The 21,402-nt window shown below is 47.0% G+C and overlaps 1 protein-coding gene and 1 long non-coding RNA gene across 5 annotated transcripts in view; one reads left to right on the forward strand and one right to left on the reverse strand.

The window, feature by feature from the left end:
- Nucleotides 1-4,555: 4,555 nt before the first annotated feature.
- On the reverse strand, nt 4,556-9,995 carry LOC143821525 (uncharacterized). Its single transcript, XR_013225830.1, has 3 exons — nt 8,864-9,995; nt 7,535-7,692; nt 4,556-4,866 (listed from the first exon to the last, which is right to left on the reverse strand). It is a non-coding gene; the product is annotated as an uncharacterized LOC143821525 (long non-coding RNA).
- A 125-nt stretch (nt 9,996-10,120) lies between these two features.
- The window catches only part of SLC37A2 (solute carrier family 37 member 2), a 38,709-nt gene continuing 27,427 nt past the window's right edge, over nt 10,121-21,402 (forward strand). For 3 of the 4 annotated variants that reach the window (XR_013225829.1, XM_077305607.1, XM_077305608.1), the window contains exons 1-3: nt 10,121-10,432; nt 20,491-20,572; nt 20,929-21,016. Coding sequence is in view for 3 of the 4 variants with exons in the window: in XM_077305607.1 (XP_077161722.1) it covers nt 10,374-10,432; nt 20,491-20,572; nt 20,929-21,016 (229 nt within the window). In the remaining variant the exon portion in view is untranslated. The remainder of the gene's footprint in view (nt 10,433-20,490; nt 20,573-20,928; nt 21,017-21,402) is intronic. The other variant, XM_077305609.1, reaches the window with a different exon arrangement.

Here is a 21,402-nt window from a genome sequence, read left to right on the forward strand (position 1 = left end):
ACTTGCTACCGGAGGTCTTTTACCTGCAGATGCCGAGGATTGAACCTATGACTGTATATGCACCAACCATGTGCTCTACCAATGACAGGCTGAGGGATTACCTAGTAATTACTAACAAGTAATTGGTAAATCTCATGTCTAAGATAAGACTGAGCATGTGGTAAGGGCAGACTGAGCAGCACAACAGAGATAAGGAAGCCAAACAGTCAAATCTTCCTTTTTTCCTAAGTGCCATATTGGTCAATATGTTGAGAATATTGCATCTCTCACAAGGTCAGTCATTCAAATAGGTTGAAATTCACCATGCTGCAAATAGCAAATAAGACCAGGGCCCAGATAGCATGCAGGACATATTTGATCACAGGTGACACCTTTCGTACCGGCAAAGATAAGCTTGAATTCAGCATGAACAATTTTTTACAAGGAAGGAAACTGCAGCGCCTGTGACTATCACATGTTTTTAGAAAGTGGGCTGGGACACACGGGTCTTTTTCCCTGCAAGGCTTCTGATTGGCCAGTGGAAGTTTAATTGGCAGCGCAGATGCTTAAAAACATTCTTTCATCAGCCGCTGCCACCACAGCACATGGATCTCACTCTGTGACTGAAGGCAAACTGCAGCAGCTATTTGGTGCTTCGGCTATTTTGAGGTTGCACCCACCATACCATGTTATAATTTCAAAAGTGCTGAAGGGCTCAAAAAAGGCCTCTTAGATAGCTCAAGATGGTGCTATGTGTTACAGAACAACAGTTGTGCATGTTGTCGCCACACACATCCCCCCCCCCCCCCAGGACCTGGAAATGCTGCAGGCAGCTGTTAGAGAACTCACGGGAAGGGGCAGCTCTCACCCAGCAGGGATCTGCAGCCTCTGAGCCTCAGAGGAAAGTGGAAGGAGGAGTGCGTGGTCAGGGGTGGGGGGCAGAAGGCGATTGGCTGGCTGCTGGACAAACAGGCAAGCTGGTTGGAGGAGGAGACACTCAGGGGCAGGACAGCCGCCCTGAGTGGGTGTTAAGTAATGAGTGGCACTTAACCCATGAGACTACGCTCCTCCTCCAAGGCCTTACTAGAAATATATTATGTGGAACAGAATATTATTATTATTTAGATTTATTTCCCACCACTCCCAGAATCGGTTTGTGATGGGGTACAATTTGTCCACAATAAAACCTCATTAAAACACACTAGGATATAAAAGTCATATAGCAGATAGATCAGAGGATACCTGATGCTCAGGAGAGATCAAGAGGAAGCCTGCTCAAACCAGATCTTCCTGTACTGAAGTGCAAAAGTGGAAAACACAATTCTTTTTAAAGTATATGGACAAAGAGCCAGCTGAGCTTAAAAGTGAGGTCTAAATAATACACTAAATGAAACTTCTTCAGCAACTACAGCAGTATGTACATAAAGGGCTGCTTTGGACGTTTTGCCCTTGTCCGTCTTACAGATGCACAGACAGAGGTGAAAAAAATAGCCCAAGGAAACACGTGTCATCCTCATGCCAGATCAGGTGTGAGTTTGACAAGCCCTTCTTGGGGATCTGCTACAGGTACCTTTTACATCACAGTTGCATAACAAGCATTTGCTCTGCAACTGAACTCTGCCCTTCGCCCTGTCGTTACTTAACTCCTTGAATCATCTTTTATGAGCACCCTTATCAAAAGCTTTTTGGAAAGCGAACTAGGGGCAGTAGCTCACCTTTGGCTACTTTGGCGGGGTTTCGAAAACAAAGTCCCTGCGAGGAGGAAAGCCTCTTGTGGGACAATTACCGGGAGGAAGGAAGAACATGATTTAGGATCTGTGCCTCAGTGGTAGAGCCTCTGCCTGGAATGCAGAATCTCCAGTTAAAAGGATCAGATAGGCTATGATATGAAAGTCCTCTGCCCAAGACAATAGGTTGCCAATTCTGGACTGGGAAATTCTTATTCAGGATAAGGGAGCTTTGTGTGTGACATGAAATTATAGCCCTGCTTTTCTCACCAATGGGGACCCTCACAAGAGGTCCATGGACAGCAAATGTGCTTGCAGGGTCTCATGGGACATCTGGAGAGCCACAGTGTGGCCACCCCAGGAGACAGTGTGTGGCCAAAGGTCTCGCAGTGAGCTTCCATGGCAAATTCAAACTTGGGCCTCCAAGTCTGTAGGCCTGCGGAGGGAAGGGGAGAATTTTGGCAAGGTATAATTATACAGGATTGACCCTCCAAGGCAATAATTTTCTCCAGTAGGACTGTCGCCTGGAGATCAGCTCTAATTCTGGGAGGAATTGTGGCTGACTGAGGGCCTCCTTGAGGTCTGTGAAGGAAAGGGAAGGATCTAGGCAAGGTATAAGTCTATAATGTTGACCTTCCAAGGCAGTCGCTTTCTCCAGTAGGTCTGATCCCTGTAGCCTGGAGGCCAACTCCAATTCTGGTATGACAGCAACCTGGGCTCAGGGTGGATGCCCCGAATTTCATTCACCTTTACATCCTCTACCTCTAAACCCAGAGACCAACCAAGATGGCACTGCCGCGTGAATTCAGAATTTTCATATTCCTCTGCTGGTTTGAGCTTGCTAGATTCCAACCTTAACGTTTCTCAACTTACCCGCTGTCTCATTCTATTTTAGCAACATCATGAGCTGGGGTCTATTGTGTGTCCACGCCTGAGGACATGTTGAGGCATAACAAACCGGCCACGACAGTACCACACCTGTAAGGCTTGTGCACTTCTGCTTTCATTGAGTTATACACACAGTTATTTTCTGACTCTGACCTTCTGAGAAGAAGTTTCAGCCTTTCCCCTATGCCCAGAACCTCACTTACCTTGACATCAGGCACTTTTAAGAAGAAGAGTTGGTTCTTATATGCCGCTTTTCTCTACAGAAAGGAGGCTCAAAGCAGCTTACATTCGCCTTCCCTTTCCTCTCCCCACAACAGACACCCTGTGAGGTGGGTGAGGCTGAGAGAGCCCTGATATCACTGCTCGGTCAGAACAGTTTTATCAGTGCCGTGGCGAGCCCAAGGTTACCCAAATGGCTGCATGTGTGGGGGGGGGGCGCAGATTCAAACCCGGCTTGCCAGATTAGAAGTCCGCACTCCTAACCACTACACCAAGCTGGCTCTCCCAGAGACCCAGAGACAAACTGAGATGGCACTACCTAGTAAATTCAGAATATTTAAATTTCTCTTCTGGTTTCTGTTAGCCACACACAGCCTCCCGGTCGGGTTTCTCAGCTTTCTCTCTGTCTCATTTCTATTTTAGAAACATCATGAGCCGGGGGTCTGTAGTGTGCCCACACCTGAGGACATATCGAGACATAACAAACATGCCGAGATGGTTCTGCACCTGCAAGGTCTGTATGTCTTTGTTTGCATTGAGTCATACATGCCTTCTCTTCTGACCTTCTAAGAAGGGGTTTCAGCCTTTCCCTGTGCTACTTCTCAGCCTGAAATGGTCCAATGGGCATTGTTTGACCTTTTGAGAAAACCAGTATGTATGTGTCCCAATGGGCCAGGTCACACACCTTCAGGCTGGAAAAAAAAGGATCCAGGAGATAGCTTAAGCCCCTTCTTTACACACACGACAGGCCCAGTTTGAATTCAGCTTTGCATATGTCGAAATTGAAGAGAACCACAATTCCTGTCTGACAGAATAGGGACAGTAGACCTAATGTGTGTTCTCCACAACACACAAATTGGCCCTTAAGCATCTACACTTCTCTTGCCAAACCAAGTAGTCTGTTCACTGTAGTGGCGATAAATTTCTGCAATCATCTATTAGCCTTTTATTTTTTAAGTTCAAATGTTCTTGCTGACTAAAGAACAAATTCCTTGAATTAATAGAAACTTCATTGAGTTACTCTAATTTGCTATGCTCCTAAGAGTAACCAGCGTGGTAAAAAGGATAGTAAAGGTGACCGTGGCCCCTTTCAAGACAGCCTTTGTAATCCATTTTAGTAGCAGGTTGCTAATACATTTTGTGTGTCCCTTCAAACACAACTATATTAGCGACCGGATACTAACATCTTATTTACCTATTCATTTTTTCTTCTTTCATTTCTTTGTTGCCCTTTTGAATTGCTCTGGTGTGCTGTTTAAAATTACCTCAGGGCTTCCTACAATGCAGTTTTCCTCCCCCGCATCCTTTTTCACTGTGCGATCTTCCTTGCCTTTTTAAAATGTTCTAAGTTGAACGCTATAGCCATAAAGCAATATAGCACTTTAGCGTTCCAGCAGCACCACTATAGCACTCAAAATAGAACACGGGGGGGGGGGGGGGAATGGAGGATCACATGGTGAAAAAGGGTGGGGGGGAGGGAGGCACCACAATCTGAAATGGCCATAGCCCTTCAGAGACAGCACATTAACAGATGCAGTTTGCTGTGTTATACCCCCGTCCCTGTAAATGAGTTTACTTGGAACTGGGCTGACAATGGATAACATCCGGTTTAACACAGCAATGTGAAAGAGGCCGGTATATTTGAGAAGCCTACCAAGCAGGGTCTTGGGTGGGCAAAGCCACTGAAGTCAGACAAATGGAGTTTAATGCCTCACTGCTTTGGGACGGGGAACACTGGTTGGTTTGTTTTTTAATTAGAAGCTTTCCTGCTTGGACAAGAAGGTCCCCGTTTTCAAAAAGAAACATCACTATGATGGACAAGAGGCTGTCCTGCCCCTGAGAAGGAAAACGGCCACACTCACTCAGCTGTTTTGATACCAGTCTTCTTCCCAAATGGGGTTCAGGGCTGCCTGAGGGAGAACACAGAGAGAAAAAGAAGGGATCTTCTCAGGAGAGGAGCATTTTTGTGGGTAGCACTGCGTTGTCATGTGGTACAGTGGTTTAAATCTCTCTCTCAGAAAGGAAATAGGTGAAAGGCTTGTGGTGAGGAGACCTGGAAGCAACAAGCTTTAAAGAGAATTCACCACATAGCCTGTACATAAACCAATCTTATTTGTTGTTTTCTTTAATCTCTTGCTTCGGTGATTTCTGTCCTTTTCATGCGTAACACAAAACTTACCTCATAGCATCTTGGAACTGAGGTGACTGATGGTTTATATTTCAAAAACAACCAGGTCCCCCAGATTAATCAAAGAGGCAATGTGAGTCTCCTCAGTTTCAAGAATGGGCCTGTCACCAATTTAAAAAAACCTTTGGTTGACCCACTGACCCCAACCTTGCTAAGCTAACCCCACTGCAGTCTCAAAGACCAGGCCTTAATAGCTCTTACATAACAGTACTTGGGACGCTTCCTTCCAACCTGACCCCTTTGTTTAATCAGTACTAACACCTTTTCATCCCACTGATTTATGTATTGCTTATGTTGTTAAGAGTATTTGGGGGAGTGCTGATAAAGAGTACAATCATTTCCGTTGGCCCCGAGCCAGATTTTATCCCAGAGCACTTAGAACGCCTTCACAATCAAGTTTTAAATCAGTCTATCATGCAAATAAAAGCCTGCATTGGGAAGGGTATTGGTTCAATTCCAACCTTCTTCTTCATATCATCATAAACACATCAAATCAGGCAGTGGGCCTACCTGTTTTACAACATTTAAAAAAAACAGTAATTATTTTTCAACTGCTGGGGGAGATGGCTTGAGTGCTGAGCACCCGGTAGACCTGGGCCCATTCTGCACATGTTGGATAATGGACTTTCAATGCACTTTAGAAGTAGATTTTCCTGTTCCGTACAGGAAAACCCAGGTGCAAAAGTGCACTGAAAGTGCGTTATCCAATATGTGCGGAAAAGAACCCGCACTCACCATACAGATTAGGATGAACATGAAAACATGCTACGTGGCCAAGCAACAGTTCCCAGAGTACTACCTTCTGGAATCAGTTGTTCAAGTAACAGTAGAGCCATCAAAGCACGGTGCCCCCCACTTCCAACCCAGCCTGCCTTTCCAGAAAGACACCATGATTGAGGGAAACGAAAGCCATTGAGACATTTAAAAGAATGAGGAGGGACACGCTCCGCCTATTACTCTTCCGGAGAAGGTCAACTGTCAGGGGACCGAGGCTGTTTTCCACCTCCACCAGGCCTGCAACCAGCTTGAAAGGGATCAAGATAACCTGTCTCCTCCAAGACCACCCTAAGGTGTGTAGCTTCCAGCCACGTGAGCACCTTGCCCCAAAGTAGAATATTAGCCCCTGGGCTACAGTTGTTTGTATCAGCAGCTTACATCTTCCAAAGCAGTTGTAACAACTTCCTCCAGCAGAGAGGCATTTATTATCTCCTGGAACCCAGTCAGGAGGTATTTATTTAATGGCTAAATATAGATAAATATGTCCGAAGAACAAGTTTAAACTGACCCCAAACCCTGCCTGAAGCACAGGAGGAGAGGGGTGAAAACCCACGCTGAAATGAGAGCCACGTATGTCCTTTTCTGTAAGCAGGCTCCCAACAGCTGCACAAATTGAGAGTCCAGTGGCACTTTAAGAGGAACAAAGTTTTATTCAATAAATGGAATACAACTTTGTTGGTCTTAAAGGTACCACTGGACTCTCAATCGGTTCTGCTGCTTCAGACCAACACAGGCACCCACTTGAGCTCCCTGGAGCTGCAGTAACTTTGAAAGAACCAGCCAGTAGGGGCCAAATACATGCCTTTTGCATGGAACAGGCACTATCTCAGTATGTGTGTGCTTCTGAGGTCAGGGCACCACAACCGTCCATCACTCACATGTCCGGGTCAGGATTTGCTTTGTCGACAAAGATTTGCTTTGTCGACAAGCAGCATATCCATGGAGGCAAAAGGCATTTCCAATGAGGCAGAGAATCCCTTAGAAAACATCCTGAGCAGACCCTCAAGGCTGCATCCCTTTTCCACCTGACACCCACCAGAAGCTGCCTTTTTTTACTAGCTCTTGGCAGATGTTCTAAAGAATACAACAAGCACACTGGGAGGAACATCTCATAGCTTCATCTCCTGATCTTCAGTGCACACAAATCCATGCCTATGACTTTTACCATGTGATCAGAACATTTTATTTAATTGCATTGTATGACATTAGGCTTAATTAGTTTTTATGAGGATAGGAAGGAATTTGGGTTTTTTTTACTGTTATTGCCACTGAAAGACAACTTGAACCGAGGGGAAAGGCAAGCTATAAATCTTTTAATAAATAAATAAATAAGGCCTTGCCTTTTTAAAAGCTCCAGCTTGTGCAGAGATGTATGGACTTGCATCTCTGTGGGCTCTGCATGTACATTCCAATTAATGAGCAGTATCTGTCTCCTCCCTTGCCCAAGCATATAAATTCTATCCCCTTAAAACGCCTTAAGTCCTTTAGTAATGTTTTAAACCAGCAGCTTGAAACAGGGCTCCCAAGGGGTGAGACACAGTAGTTTATTATAGCAAAGCAAAGCAGAAGTCCTGTGGCACCGAAAAGATTAGCAACACCGTTAGTCTTTATGGTCCCAGTGGATTGTTTTGAAAAGGGGTTGCATTTCTTCCAAAAGCCGATGGCTATTTCTTTCTCTCACCCACATGCACATCCATGCCATTCATCTGGGGAAAGAATTTCTCCTGGTTGTTAGCAAGCCCTTTGGCAAACCTACCAATGATTCGAAGGTTGTCATCCACATGCCCTGCTTGTGGACTTCCTTGGAGACATCTACTTGGCCACCATCTGCATTAGATGGGCCTTTGGTCTGATCCAGCCATGTTTTCCATCTGTTCAGCGTGTGGCTGTTTAAGATATGCCCTGTTTTAGCATCTGTAATATTTAATAGTTGGCACTGCTAAATATTTGCTTCAGTTTTCAGAACAACACAAATAGCACACAATTGTATATTTTAAAAGAGGAACACAATGAGAAGGCTAGATATATTTTTCACCTTTAAGGGGTTTGGGGAAAACTCCACTAGGGCATCAAATACATTGTAAAGAATGCAGCTTACAATTGGTTGTAATCTTTATGGGCGTGGTCCAGTTTCTTGCCAATTGTGTAAAAAAATGCCACTTGCATTTACCTTTGGAGACACTGTCTTCCCCCTAGGGCTTATTGAAATTAACCTTGAACACAAGAAGCTGCCTTTTACTGAATCAGACCATTGGTCCATCAAGGGCAGATTCTCCCCAGGGTCTCAGGCAGAGGTCTTTTTAACCTAGGGATTGTAGACTGTTTGGGGATGGCCGTATACGGTTTGGGACTTTCATATCTGAAGGACTGCCTCCTCCCATTCAAACCTATTCAACCACCAAAGTTATCTTCTGAGGCTCTACTTAGAATCATAGAATAAAGTTGGAAGGGGCCCTAAAGGTAAAGGTAAAGGTATCCCCTGTGCAAGCACCGAGTCATGTCTGACCCTTGGGGTGACGCCCTCTAGCGTTTTCATGGCAGACTCAATACGGGGTGGTTTGCCAGTGCCTTCCCCAGTCATTACCGTTTACCCCCCAGCAGCAAGCTGGGTACTCATTTTACCGACCTCGGAAGGATGGAAGGCTGAGTCAACCTTGAGCCGGCTGCTGGGATTGAACTCCCAGCCTCATGGGCAAAGCTTTCAGACGGCTGCCTTACCACTCTGCGCCACAAGAGGCTCTTGGAAGGGGCCCTACAAGCCATCTAATCCAACTCCCCCCCCTGCTCAATGCACCATTAGGCTAAAGCAGGGGTAGTCAAACTGCGGTCCTCCAGATGTCCATGGACTACAATTCCCAGCTGGCCGGGGCTCATGGGAATTGTAGTCCATGGACATCTGAAGGGCCGCAGTTTGACTACCCCTGGCCTAACGCATCCAGGATAAGTATCTGTCCAGCTGCTGCTTAAAGGACCGCCAATGAGGGAGAGCACCCCACCTCCTTAGGCAGCAGATTCCACCGCTGAACTATGATGACTCTGAAATCCCCCCCCCCCTGATATCTAGCTGGTACTGTTCTACACATACTTTAAAGGGGGTCTTCTCTGCTCCCAACAGGAACCTTCAGGTGCTTTCTAAAGGGCCTTCTTGGTCATGAGGCAGGGATGAAGGGTCTGTTTCGATGGTTTTATGCTTGTGTCTCCAGTCAAGAGATTCTGCCATGTATAATCCTGGTGCCAAAGAGTGGCTGGGCAGCATCTGTAAACAGCAAAAACAAAGAAGAGTTGGTTTTTATACCCCGCTTTTCACTGCCCAAAGGAGTCGCAAACCGGCATACAATCCTCTCCCCACAACAGACACCATGTGAGGTGGGTGAAACTGAGAGCTCTGAGAGAACTGCTCTGTGATAACGGCTTCTAAGAAAACTGTGACTAGCCCAGGGTCACCCAGATGGCTGCATGTGGAGGAGCGGGGAATCAAACCTGGCTTGCCAGATTAGCAGCTGCCATTCTTAACCACTATACCAAGCTGGCTGTCTTGGGGCACCTTATTTTTATGAGTACACAGGGATATATGTATAATTTAACCAATATAAATGTTTGCAGACTGGGTCCCACTTCTTCAGATACTTCTGGGAGTTACTGCAGTGTACTGGTCAGAGGCTTTCTTTTCAACTGCAATAGGGTTGCCAAACTGAATTTTGAAATTCGGGGAGATTTTAAGGGTGGCTCCTGGGAAAGGCAGGGTTTGAAGAAGGCAAGGTTGGGGAAAATACCAGAAAGAAGGCCAAAGGCCCTTTTCCTTGCACCTGCCAGTCTCAAGCCAAATTGTGGACCATGCTCCTAGGAATTGTTCACAGCAGGGAACTTGCATGGCCATGTCTACTGTACAGGTCCCAAAAGGGCCTGGTCACAAGGTATAGCTAAGTCCTCCATCTAACCTACCACACAGGGTTGTTGTGAAGAGACAACCGGAGAGGAGTCTACTCTTCAGTTCTTGAGAATAAATGGTTGGATAAACCTCGAATAAATAATACAAAATGCCTTATCGCCACCCTGCCTCAGAACAGCCGGATCCGTGTGACATCTCTCTGCAGAGGAAGGGCGCAGGGGCCCATGGGCCAGAAGGATAACCTTATCAGCCTAATGGAATCACCGTCCTTGGTCAGAAGAGATCTCGATTGCGCCTGAGGCATCTTGGCTCCCGCCCTTTCGCCGCCGGCGCCCCTCCCTCCTTCCCTCCCATGTGGGCACGTGGCCTGAAATGCCCCCGGCCCACCCGCGACCCCCGCATCGGAGGCGTCGCCCAGACACGCCCGGGGGGAGGGGAGGAAAGTGCAGGGTGGCGCCCCCCACCCCACCCCCGCCGCGCATGTGCCTCGTCCCCAAGGGGGGGACTGGGCGGAGCTGCCCCGGGCGGGCACTGCCCACTTTGCCCAACCCGATTGACTCAGCGGCATGTGCCCGGCAGCCGCGCGGCGAGGGCGCATTTAAATGCCGGCCGGGGCCGAGTGCGCAGCGGCGCCCGCTCCTGACCAGCCCCGCGGGACCCAAGGCGAGCCCGGCTGCCCGCCCGCTTCCCTTCTCCGCCTGGCGCCATGAGGTCCATCCCGGCTCCTGGGATCCGCTTCCTCCGCTCTTTCCCCAGGGACAGCTGGTAAGGAGGGCGGCGAGCGCGGGGCGGGCGGGCGAGGTTGGGCAGGCCACCATCCATCCATCCATCCCGGAGCCCCAAGCGGCGCGCCCCGCTTGGATCGGCCCTGCTGGCCGCGGCGGGATCGGGGGGCCGACGAGGGAGGGAGGAGAGACGCGCGGAGGTCGGGGCCGGTTGGGGGCAGGATCTGCGCGGAAAGCGCCCCGGCAGGGACCGGCTGCCCACGCTGGCTGGCCCTGCCTCGCCTCGCCTCGCCCGCAGCCCCGCGAGGATCCGCCAGCGCAGCCTTTTTGTTCGCGGTGACAAAGCGCCCGCTGACCTCGGGCAGACAAAGCGCCCTTCTCCGCGCGGATGCTGCGGAGCCTCTTCCCGGCCAGAAGCGCGGCTGACATCATGCGCGCCCGTGGCTTGGCTTCTCGCTTCGGGGACGGAGCCGGCTGGGTGCCCGCGGGGGGCGGGGGCGGGGGGGGGGTTGCATGCAAGGCCCTCTGCGATCCCTGCAGGAATTGAAGATCCATTGGAAGACGAGTCAGGAGGCGGAATGGGAGGGAGATCCAGGGCCTTGTTTCACGCCAGCTTCTCTGAATCCCAGCGCTCCGTTTGCTGCCTGGCTTTACAAATCAGACGGAAAACCTTCGCGGGGGGGGGGGGGGGAGCTTGGGTTCCATTTCAAAATGGGTCTTTTCCCATCTGTTTCGGCAGTGACACTTCCATCATATTTCCAGGAGGCCACCAACTGCACCTCATGGGAGGGCATGTTCCCCACAAACTTACTAATATGCGGGGTTGCCTTGTTGTGGGAATAGGGGCAATGCGCACATGTGCCATGCAGGTACATAAGGACGTAAGAGAAGAAGAGTTGCTTCTTGTATGCCGCTTTTCTCTCCCCAAAGGAGGGTCAAAGCGGCTTACAGTCACCTTCCCTTCCTCTCCCCACCTCCCCTGTGAGGTGGGTGAGGCTGAGGGAGCCCTGATATTACTGCTCAGTCAGAACAGCTTTATCAGTGCTGTAGCGAGCCCAAGGTCACCCAGCTGGCTGCATGTGGGGGAGCGGGGAATCAAACCCAGCTCACCAGATTAGAAGTCCACGCTCCTAACCACTACACCAAACTGGCCGAATATGTATGATTCTTTTATGTTCAGAGGCAGTTAACATGTGAATACCAGGGTCAGGAGACAGCATCGGGGGTAGGTTTTTGCCCCTATGGTTGGCCTTCCAGAGGAATTGGTTGGCCACTGTATGAGACGGGATGCTGAACTAGATGGACTGTTTGATCCAGCAGGGCTGTTTTGTTCTTATGAAGGCCTTGGCCTCCATACTCTATTGTTGGCTGTTCAAAGGAACTGGTTGGTCTCTGTGTGAGACAGGATGCTGAACTAGATGGACCACTGGTCTGATCCACCAGGACTCTTCTTTCTTATGAAGACCCCAGCCTCTATATCCTCTTGTTGGCCCTCCAGAGAAACTGGTTAGCCACTGTGTGATAGGATGCTGGACTAGATGGACAAGTGGTCTGATCCAGCAGAGATCCTCTTATGTTCTCTTGCTTCTTCATGTAAGATTCCACTGGCTTATGATCCTTCTTTTCAAAGAATTCATCATACTTGCCTTGACATCTTCATGTGTCCTGTGTCTCCTTGGAGAAGAAACTAAGGCACGAATAGGAGTTACATCTTTGGTACATTCTTACCTGATAGGTCAACATGTATGAGATGCAGGGCACTCTCAGGGATGGCCTAGAGCTAGAAGCAAGAGATGGCTTGGGAAACCAGAAGCCCAGCTTGTAGTCCCTAACCTGATGACACATTTGCTTGAAGAGAGAGAAATCCAGTTTGGGGACCTGGCAGGAAAGCTAGCAAAAGCCCTGGTGTTCCATTGTGCATGTTTACTGTCATCTACTATCCTAGACCTACAATTTGACATAACTCACGAAAATTTACAAGCGTAGTGACTTCTTCCTGCAAGGTTCTGTTGAGTGCCTGTCACGTAACATGAAGTAAATGGTCAATGCAGCTGGGTCATCTAAGTTTGATCTCACCTGTTCAGGTGGCACAAGAAAATTACACTTCTGGCTGCAGTATCTTGCACTTGGAAGAGGCGATAGTGTTTATTGAGTCTTGCTTTCGTAACAACCTGAAAAGGGTATTGCATCTTCCTTAGGAAGCTATCTAATCTCAGTTTAATTACTCTTGACCTCAGTAAGTGGCCTGCCTGCTTTTTGTGGTAAGCAATTGCAGTGAGTCTTAGGAGTAGCAATCACATTTCGTTTCAGAGGCTGAGTATCCAGATAGCTGGGCATTCAAAACAGTTCCCTCCCACTGTTTCTGGATGCCATAATAGAGCGATCTGATCACCTCTCCAGAATGCTATTTATAAAAGATTATTATAAGCTGTTCGTATATAGATACAGACAAAGCAGTTTGCCAAGTAGTTCACATCAGATCTCGCAAGGAAGCAATTGGCAGCTGGTTCACATCAACGTATATATCTCCCCAAGAGTGCGGAATCCGTTAGCGTTTAAGCAGGCAGAACCTGCATATCAGCTCCAACACCATGGCGCTCAGTGAAATCCACTCATAATACATCTGCAAGTCATTAAATTGCACTTGTCCTGCACACCAAACCTTTGGACTGTCCTGCAGGCGTTGACTCTTGTCTCTGAGTCAGCTCTTGCTTATTTACACCAGGAAGGTTCCTTATATCAGGGAGAAGGGGAACTTGGCTTGAGAATATTTGATTTAAAAAAAAAATCTGACCTTTCCTCCAAGGAGCACAGATTTATGTATATGGCTCCATATTTTAGTTCGGTCCTCAGGAGACCTCTGCAAGGTAAATCAGGCTGGAAAAGTGGGGGGTGGGTAGATGCAGGGCCACCCAGTGAGCTTCCTAGCAGAGTGGAGATTCGAACCCATCTTTCTGTGGTCTGAGCCCAGCACTAACCACTCGGCCACACTGATGCAGAGCTGAATGCAAGGGATGTCAAGAAATCATGTTGGCGTTTGCAAATGGCTGGATGCCTACAAGTGGAGTTTAACCAATTTGTTCCTAGTACCTTATTTTTAAAACTGTCCCTTTGGTGTGCTCTTCCATGTAGTTAAAAATAAAAAAGGTAGTTAAAAATAAAAATAAAAAATATGTGCAGCTATATATATATGTATGACTGTCTCTGCTTCCCATGCTAATCCCTGCAAATCCTCATTGGCCATATTTTCCTTACACTCTGAAGTTCCATATATATATATATCTTGCAGCAGAAATAGTCTTTATGGTGAAAAGGCTCCTTTGTTAAGGTTGAAAGGGGGTCTCTTATTGGCCTCTGGCAGAGTGGTGAGGACCTGTTGAGCTGAATCACTTGCTTGCATACTCATTGCATTTAGGGGAGGGCCTGTGGTTCAGTGGTAGAGCATCTGCTTTGCATGCAGAAGGTCCCAAGTTCAATCCCCGGCATCTCCAGTTGAAAAAGGTCAGGTAGCAGATGATGTGAAAGACCCTGGAGAGCTGCCTTGGCAGACCAATAGACTGAATCAATAGCCTTAGGGCAGGGGTGACATCCATGCTGGCAGGGACTCATGGTAATTGTAGTCCATGGACAATAGGAGAGCCACAGTTGGGCCACCCCTGCTCTAGGCAGACATCCTGATCTCATGTGCTTTCACCTTGCGGAGTGGGAGAGTGGGCATAAGTGTGGTAGTTCACACTGGATGAAGCATACGCGTGTACACCCACTTTCCCATGGTCAGTGAAACTGGTTTGGGAACATTGCTGTGCGAGTCCTTCATTTTTTTGCCTCATGCATATGACTCCCCAGTTGTGTGTGGAGGCGGAGAATGGGATCAGCACCCTCCTACCCAGTGAGTGGCCACGCAAGATGTCTGCATTGGGCAAGGCAGCATCACATGTGTAGGTCTATTAAGAAGGAATTCATTCAGTCCATGGCAAATTCTGGCCTGACCTACTGCACTCCACTGGCTCTCTCTTGAGCAGGTTATCTGCTCTGACCTGCATTTTCTTTTCCGTGCCGCGTTCTCCGAGACAGCCTCCCTTCGGGGACTCTTCATTCATGTCCTGAGCATGTGGCTCCCTTGGGGCACATGACTGGGAAGTCTTCATTCCTTGGCAATTGCTGCCTTCCTTCTTCATCACACCTCCCAATTTCGAATGCTTAGAAGGCATGGAAGCATTGCTTCAGGTTCTGGTTTTTCCTGTGGTTTTGTGCTGTTCCATTCCCAACCTAGGACCGTCTCATTCCTGCTGGACTCTTTGTGCTGTCCCAGGGATGGCACCAAACTGAAAGCAGTAGATTGGCCATGGTCTTTGCAACAGCGGTCTATTTCTGCTGCATCTAAAATTAAGCTTGATTTTGTGCAGGACTTTCAAGGCTCATGTCTCTTATTGTGGCTTAGCGAGACCATGGGAGGGCATGACCAAGGACGTATTCTACAGTCTGGGACTAAGGTTGCCAGTTCTGGGTATTGGCCAAAGGGCTGGCTTAGAATCATAGATTTGGAAGGGTCGTCCAGGGTCATCTAGTCCAACCCCCTGCAGAATGCAGACTTCAAAGAAGGCTTCATCTGGCACAGAACTGCTTTGAGCATTCTAGCTGAGCAGAATGTATTTCTCCAGGAGGAGTACTGGGAAAAAGCTGGGGTAGCCTCAGGAATGAATGATGATGGCATTTCTGTCATTAAAAGGATAAATCCACATTGGGATAGTTTATGTGTCTGATAGTTTATGTGTGTGAAGAAAGCCCTCTGGACCAAAACATGTTTGGTCATAACCTGTGCATGCATAAATGTTATTCTTGAGAACTGAACACAGCAACATTTTATAGGTTACAGTAAATGTAGTTTTTTATTTTAAATGATATTTTTGTTTGTAGTTTTTAATCCTATTTATGTGCATTAGATAATAAAGAACTGTAGTTTATTCTAATTTTCAGTTTGTTCAGTCTTTGGGTTCTTAGCTTGATCTTTCAAGCAAGTTAGTTAGTTAGTTAATTAGTTAGTTAATTAGTTAGTGTGTCTGTGTATATGTGTGTGTTTGTTTGTAGCATTTTTATTCTGCCGTTCCCAGCACAGCTGTCTCACGGTGGATTGCAACAATCATATAAAAAACAATAACCATCTAAATATAACCATATGCCTGTGGAAATGCTAATACGGCGTGTTGGGTGTTTGTTCCCTTTTGGTCTTTCTGTAATTGTTCTTCCTGGACAAACAATGTTTCCTTGTTTGGTCGCCAACTCCATGTTGGGAAATTCCTGGAGATTTGGGGGTAGACCCTAAAGAGGGGCGGGTTTTAGGAGGGGCAGGAACAATAAGGCATATCACCCCACAATCCACCCTCCAAGGCAGGCCTTTTCTTCAGGGGAACAGATCGCTGCCGTCTGGGCAACCCTATTTTACTTTAGAAACAGCACAACAAAAAGCCAGTTTACAGGAAGGCAGATTTTCTTACCTGTTGAGAACGAGTCGGAATAGAATGGGCTGTCATGTTGCAGACAATTTATTGCAACAAGAGACAAACAGAGCTGGTTTGTCAGTGTGGGGCTCTGCCTACTACCCTGGGCTTCCTTAGTGACTTCTCATCCAAGTATTATCCAGGACTGACCCTGCTTAGTTTCCAAGATCTGACAAAATCGGGTTATCCTGGGCCATCCAGTTCAGGGCACTGTGTACCCAGAGTGCGATAAATAGTGAATGAACTTAAAGTAAACAAAGTTCAACATGTCAGTCATGCACTTACAACATCAATCCCGGATTGTCAGATTCTCTCCATCGTGAACTTTCCAACAGTGAGTGACTGTTGGATCTTGGTCCATTTTCTCATCTGAGTAAAAAATTCCTGGCTATCCTGGTAGCACTGGGCTGAGAGCAGGTTTTATTCTTCCCTTGTTTCCAGACTTTCTTCTTAAATTAATTGATACCCAAGCTATACTAATTAACCCACTGGGCCAACTAAAGGAACCCTACACCTCAATATGTATCTGCCTAAAGCAGGCCTTTTCAACCTGGGGGTTTTTGACGGCCCTCGAAGGGTTTCCTGAATGGGTGGGACTTAATTAATTTTGTTTATAATTTTAAAAAATGTGTTAGAGATTATTGGATGATACGACCATATATGGTCATGTTCACCCACCCCAAAATGGCCAATGATGAGCCTGGAGGGGGTGGGGAGGAGCCCCAGGTGGGTGTGTCCACAGCTATGCTTTCCAACCATATTCTGCATGATTGCACCACTTTTGAGATTCCCTGAAGCCTGAAGAATGTTTTGGGGTTTTACCCAAGGATAAAAAAGTTGAGAAAGGTTGACCCATTCTGAATAGGTGAGGGTATGGGAAAAATGAATTGGACAGATCCACATTGGTGTAGTGCTTTGTAGTTTAGTAGGTCTGTTCCTCTGGGTTTCTTGCTATTTTTTTACCATCTGGGACCAAGGTTGCCGGCTCTGAGTTGAGAAATAGCTGAAGATTTTGAAGGTGGGACCTTGGGAAGGGCTTGGCAAAGGGAGGGACATCCTCGGGATATATTGCCACAGGGCCCGCACTTAAAAATAGCTATTTTCTTCAGGGGGACTGATCTTGGCCATTTAGTGATCAACTGGAGTAGGAAATGATCTCCAGATGCTGCCGGGAGATTGGCAGCCTCATATAGGTCTCGATTTCAAAGCAACTTCACCCTGCTTTTTCTTCTCCAGCATCAAGTGCGGGAATCTTATATTAGTTAATGCTGGAGATGTTTAGGCTTTTGTTTATTTGTATGCATTTGTAACCAGATGGTCTTTCTTATCAACATGGTTGTTCATCACACTGTGCAGAGGCAAGCCCAACTTTGCCGTAGAGCCCCAGAACTTCTCCCAACCCAATCCATTCCTTCCTTTCACTCCTGGATTCACGATCCACCCATTGGAAAATCATAACCCATTTCTTGGTCCCACAACTAGGTAATTGATTCCTTTGATGAGCTGTTCTTTCCACTGCAAAGGTTCTCCTAATGTCTAGCTGTCATCTCCCCTCCTGTAATTAGAATCCATCTTGCTCCTCTGACTCACTGGAGGAGAACAGGTCCTTCTCTTGTTCTCTGTGGCAGTCCTTCTGGTATTTAAAAAGTGAAATTATATCTCTATCAGTCTCCCCATGGCCAGTCTAAACATTATTTGTTTGTTTTATTTGCTTTATTTATTCGTCATATTTATATACCGCCCTCCCTGGAGGCTCAGGGCAGTTTAGATAAAACATATAAACAATACAAGAAACAATCCATAACACATAAATGACCATAACATTAACACTTGTTCCTTCCCCTTCCCAGAAGTAAGTTTTCCAGACCTCTAAACAGCCAATATTATAATGCCCTGGATAAGTCTATGGTGTGACCTTCATTTGGAATACTGTCTGTGCACTTCTGGGCACTGAACCTCACAAAACATATGATAGCCCTGGGAAAGGTACAGAAAAGGGCAGCTAAAATGATTAAGGGGATGGGACACTTTCCCTGTGAAGAAAGATGAAAGAGGTTAGGACTCTTTAGCTTGAAGAAATGACCATTTGATGTTTTCAAGCATAAAGAGGCTTTGTTCAGATATTGCCATTCGAATCATGTGGCACTGGCGTTTAGTGGCTGTATAAGTTGTGTGTAAAGTACCGTCAAGTCAAAGCTGACTCATGGCAACCTCATAGACTTTTCAAGGCAAGAGAAATTCAGAGGTATGTTACCATTGCCTGCCTCTGCGTAGCTGGCCTAGAATTCTGACCCTGCTTAGCTTCCAAAATCTGACAGGATTACGCTAGCCTGAACCATCCATGTCAAGGCACGGTATAAATTAGGGGCAGCCAAAATGTAAGGAAAGCATCTGAAAATCTTTCTGATTTTGAGAGCTGGTTCCCAGAGGTGTTTCTTGGGAGTTTATTACTGTTACACATTCCGAAGACATTGGTGGCAGATCGAGGTGACACATAAGCTCAATTGTGAAAAGAACCCTGGAAGGGTCCCTGGCCCCACCCCCTGTCTTTCGCTAGCAGAAACCAGTGCTTGAAGGCTGGCAATATCCTTGTCGTTTCCTAGCAACAGCCACTGAGGTCATTTGTTTTTTTCAAAGTACAGATACTGCTATATTTATTTTTAAAGATTTCAGATTTTTCTGCAAGCCTGGAGCTTATATAACCCCATCTAAACAAGTCCAGTGAAGGGGAAAAAATATTGCCCTTGTGCCAACCATGTGTATGGATTTTTGTAGGTCATTAGGGTAACTTGTACAAATATAGCCTTTAAAGACATTGGAAAAAACTAGGCCTTGTGTGGTGGCAAGATCTCTGTTTCCTTGGAGGGTGGAACGAGTGACTCTCTTGCATCTATAGGGCACAGCAGGCTGAGTAAAGCCATGCTCATGTGTTTTAATGTCCCCTTGTGATGCTGGAAAGATGCTTATTCATAGCATGGCTCATTTTTGCCTAGACTTAACGGAAAGATGCTGAGGCTGCTTCCAGCAGACCCCAGAATTTCCAAAAACAAAGAGGAACCATAAGCGAGCCACAGAGTTCTTGATGACACAACACGTCTTAGATCCAAAGCTAAAATCTGTCATCTTCTCACAGACTTCACGTTTTGCTAATTAGTTGGAGAGTTTGTATCACTTCCTAAAGGCTCAAGGATGAGCAAAAACAGTTCACATTAAAACAAAATGCTAGGGCTGTCTCCCAGTTGTTGTTTTTTTTAAAGCAGTATTGGCCACTCTCCTGCTTTTGGTTTTCCCAAAGAGACATCTCTTGACTATTGTGAAAATCAGGATTCTTGACTCCGGACTAGAAGGACTTCTAGATGACGATGATTTGTCTGACCTTATATTCTCAGCAAGTGGAACATCATAGTCATAGAATCATAGAGTTGGAAGGGGCCACACAGGCCATCTAGTCAAACCCCCTGCTCAGCCCAAAGCATCTATGAAAAGTGTCTGTCCAGCTGCTGTTTAAAGACTGCCAGTGAGGGGGAACTCACCACCTCCTTAGGCAGCCCATTCTACTGCTGAACTGCTCTGTGAAAAATTTTTTCCTGATATCCGGTCAATATCATTCTACACGTCCTTTAAACCCATTGGCCTCAGATTGGAACAGCTGAGTTGGGGTTGGGAGTAGTTGGAAGTAACACTGCCATCTTCGGTATTGTTTTATATTGTTGATACTGTTTTAATGTTTTAATTGGGGTTTTATGGATATATTGTGTTTTTGATCTGTATTGTAAGCTGCCACAAGACAACTTCGTTGGGAGTGGCGGGTCTATAAATAAACAAAATAAATAAATAAATTACTGCAGGACCTAAACTCTGCTGCCAACAGGAGCCTTTCCCTGCCCTCCCTCAAGTGACAGCCTTTCAGATTCTTGAAGAGAGCAATCATGTCCCCTGTCAACTTCCTCTTCTCCAGGCTGAACTTTCTCAAATCAGAGATATTAGATGTTTAGCCTACTATTCTGCCCTGAGTCCTTTGGGGAATGGAGGGGTAAAAGTCTAAAAATAAAAATAAATAAAGCCATTGCATGGCGTTACTGGTGTGGAAACCTGAAATTAACTGAATTATCTTGATTCTACACAAAACCAACAACACCCTGTTAGTTCTTGGTTTTCCATTTCTAATAGTGAAAGTCAGATCTAGACCAGATAAGGTCATTTGATAAAGTTGAGAACTAGCATGGTGTAATGGTTAAAGAGCAGTGAACTCCAATCTGGAGAACTGGGTTTGATTCCCCATTTCTCCTTCACATGCAGCTATCTGGGTGACCTTGGGCTAGTCACAGTCCTGTAAGAGACGTTCTGATAGAGCTCTCTCAGCCCCACCTACCGCATGGTATCTGTTGAGGGGAGAGGAAGAGAAAGGTGTTTGTAGACCGCTTTGGGACTCCTCCAGGGAGTGAAAAATGGGTTATAAAAACCCAGGTCTTCCTTTGAAAGTCCAGTCGCTGTAAGACTCAAGCATGCTGCCTTCAGAGAGTTGGTTTGGTGCTCTGTGTTCCCCACCTGTGCTGGGTCGTCATGTTCCTCACACATCTTCTGTCCTCTCTTTTCCCAGGTATCGAGGATTAATTCTCCTACTGACATTCCTGTGCTATACCAGCTACCATCTCTCACGGAAACCGATCAGCATTGTAAAGGTAAGTAGCTGAGGTGGCTGAGGCTGGTGCCACGGGGTAGTGTGGTGGCATGGGCGTCAGGCCCCAAGGCTTATTGGAGGGTCTGCCAACCAAAGAAATGTGGTCCATCCACTTCCCTGGCGCTGAGGGAGGAGTTCTGCTCCGCTCCGTACCTCGTGCTGTGCTCTGCATCCTCCACCACGGCCACCTAATTCACAGGGATTCAGTACAAGCCTCGGAGGGGTCCCGGAAGCAAACCGGGAGAGTCCCCTCTGAAAAGCCTTCCTCCCTTAAGCTCCTCTCCCTTAAGCCTTCCTCCCTTAAGCTCCTCCCCCAGCGACTGAGTGCAGCCCTCTTTCCCCTTCCTCTTTCGCCAGAGCCAGCTGCATTATAACTGCTCTTTGCGAGGACCCAACCCGCACAATGATTCAAACAGCACCACGTGGTGTGACTGGAAGCCATTTGGTAAGCCTCTTTTGCTCTCCTCTGGGGTGGGCTGCAGACCATTCTCTGGCTTTACCTGGAAAGGTCCTGGTGGGCAGCTATCCTGGGGAGCCGCAGATAGCCAAGAGCCAGCAGAGCCAGGTCCCAGGAGTGTCACCAGCACTGCAGGAGCCCCTTGGCTGGCGACCATTCCCTGAAAATTCCCAGTATTTAGGAATACAACAAAAATACCATGCTACATCTGGTAGTTAAGTAGCCCAGGTTTACATTGTGAAATCGATGCAGGGATGTGTGAGAGAGATAAAATACTGTCTAGCCGATGGTTCGGTTTGGAGCACCCGGGCTGTTGAAATGTTAGCTGGTCCCAGTCTTTTTCATAGGGTTTTTCACCTGTATTCAAAGACAGC

The sequence above is a fragment of the Paroedura picta genome, chromosome 12, assembly GCF_049243985.1.
Source record: "Paroedura picta isolate Pp20150507F chromosome 12, Ppicta_v3.0, whole genome shotgun sequence".
In the NCBI taxonomy this organism is placed as follows: domain Eukaryota; kingdom Metazoa; phylum Chordata; class Lepidosauria; order Squamata; family Gekkonidae; genus Paroedura; species Paroedura picta.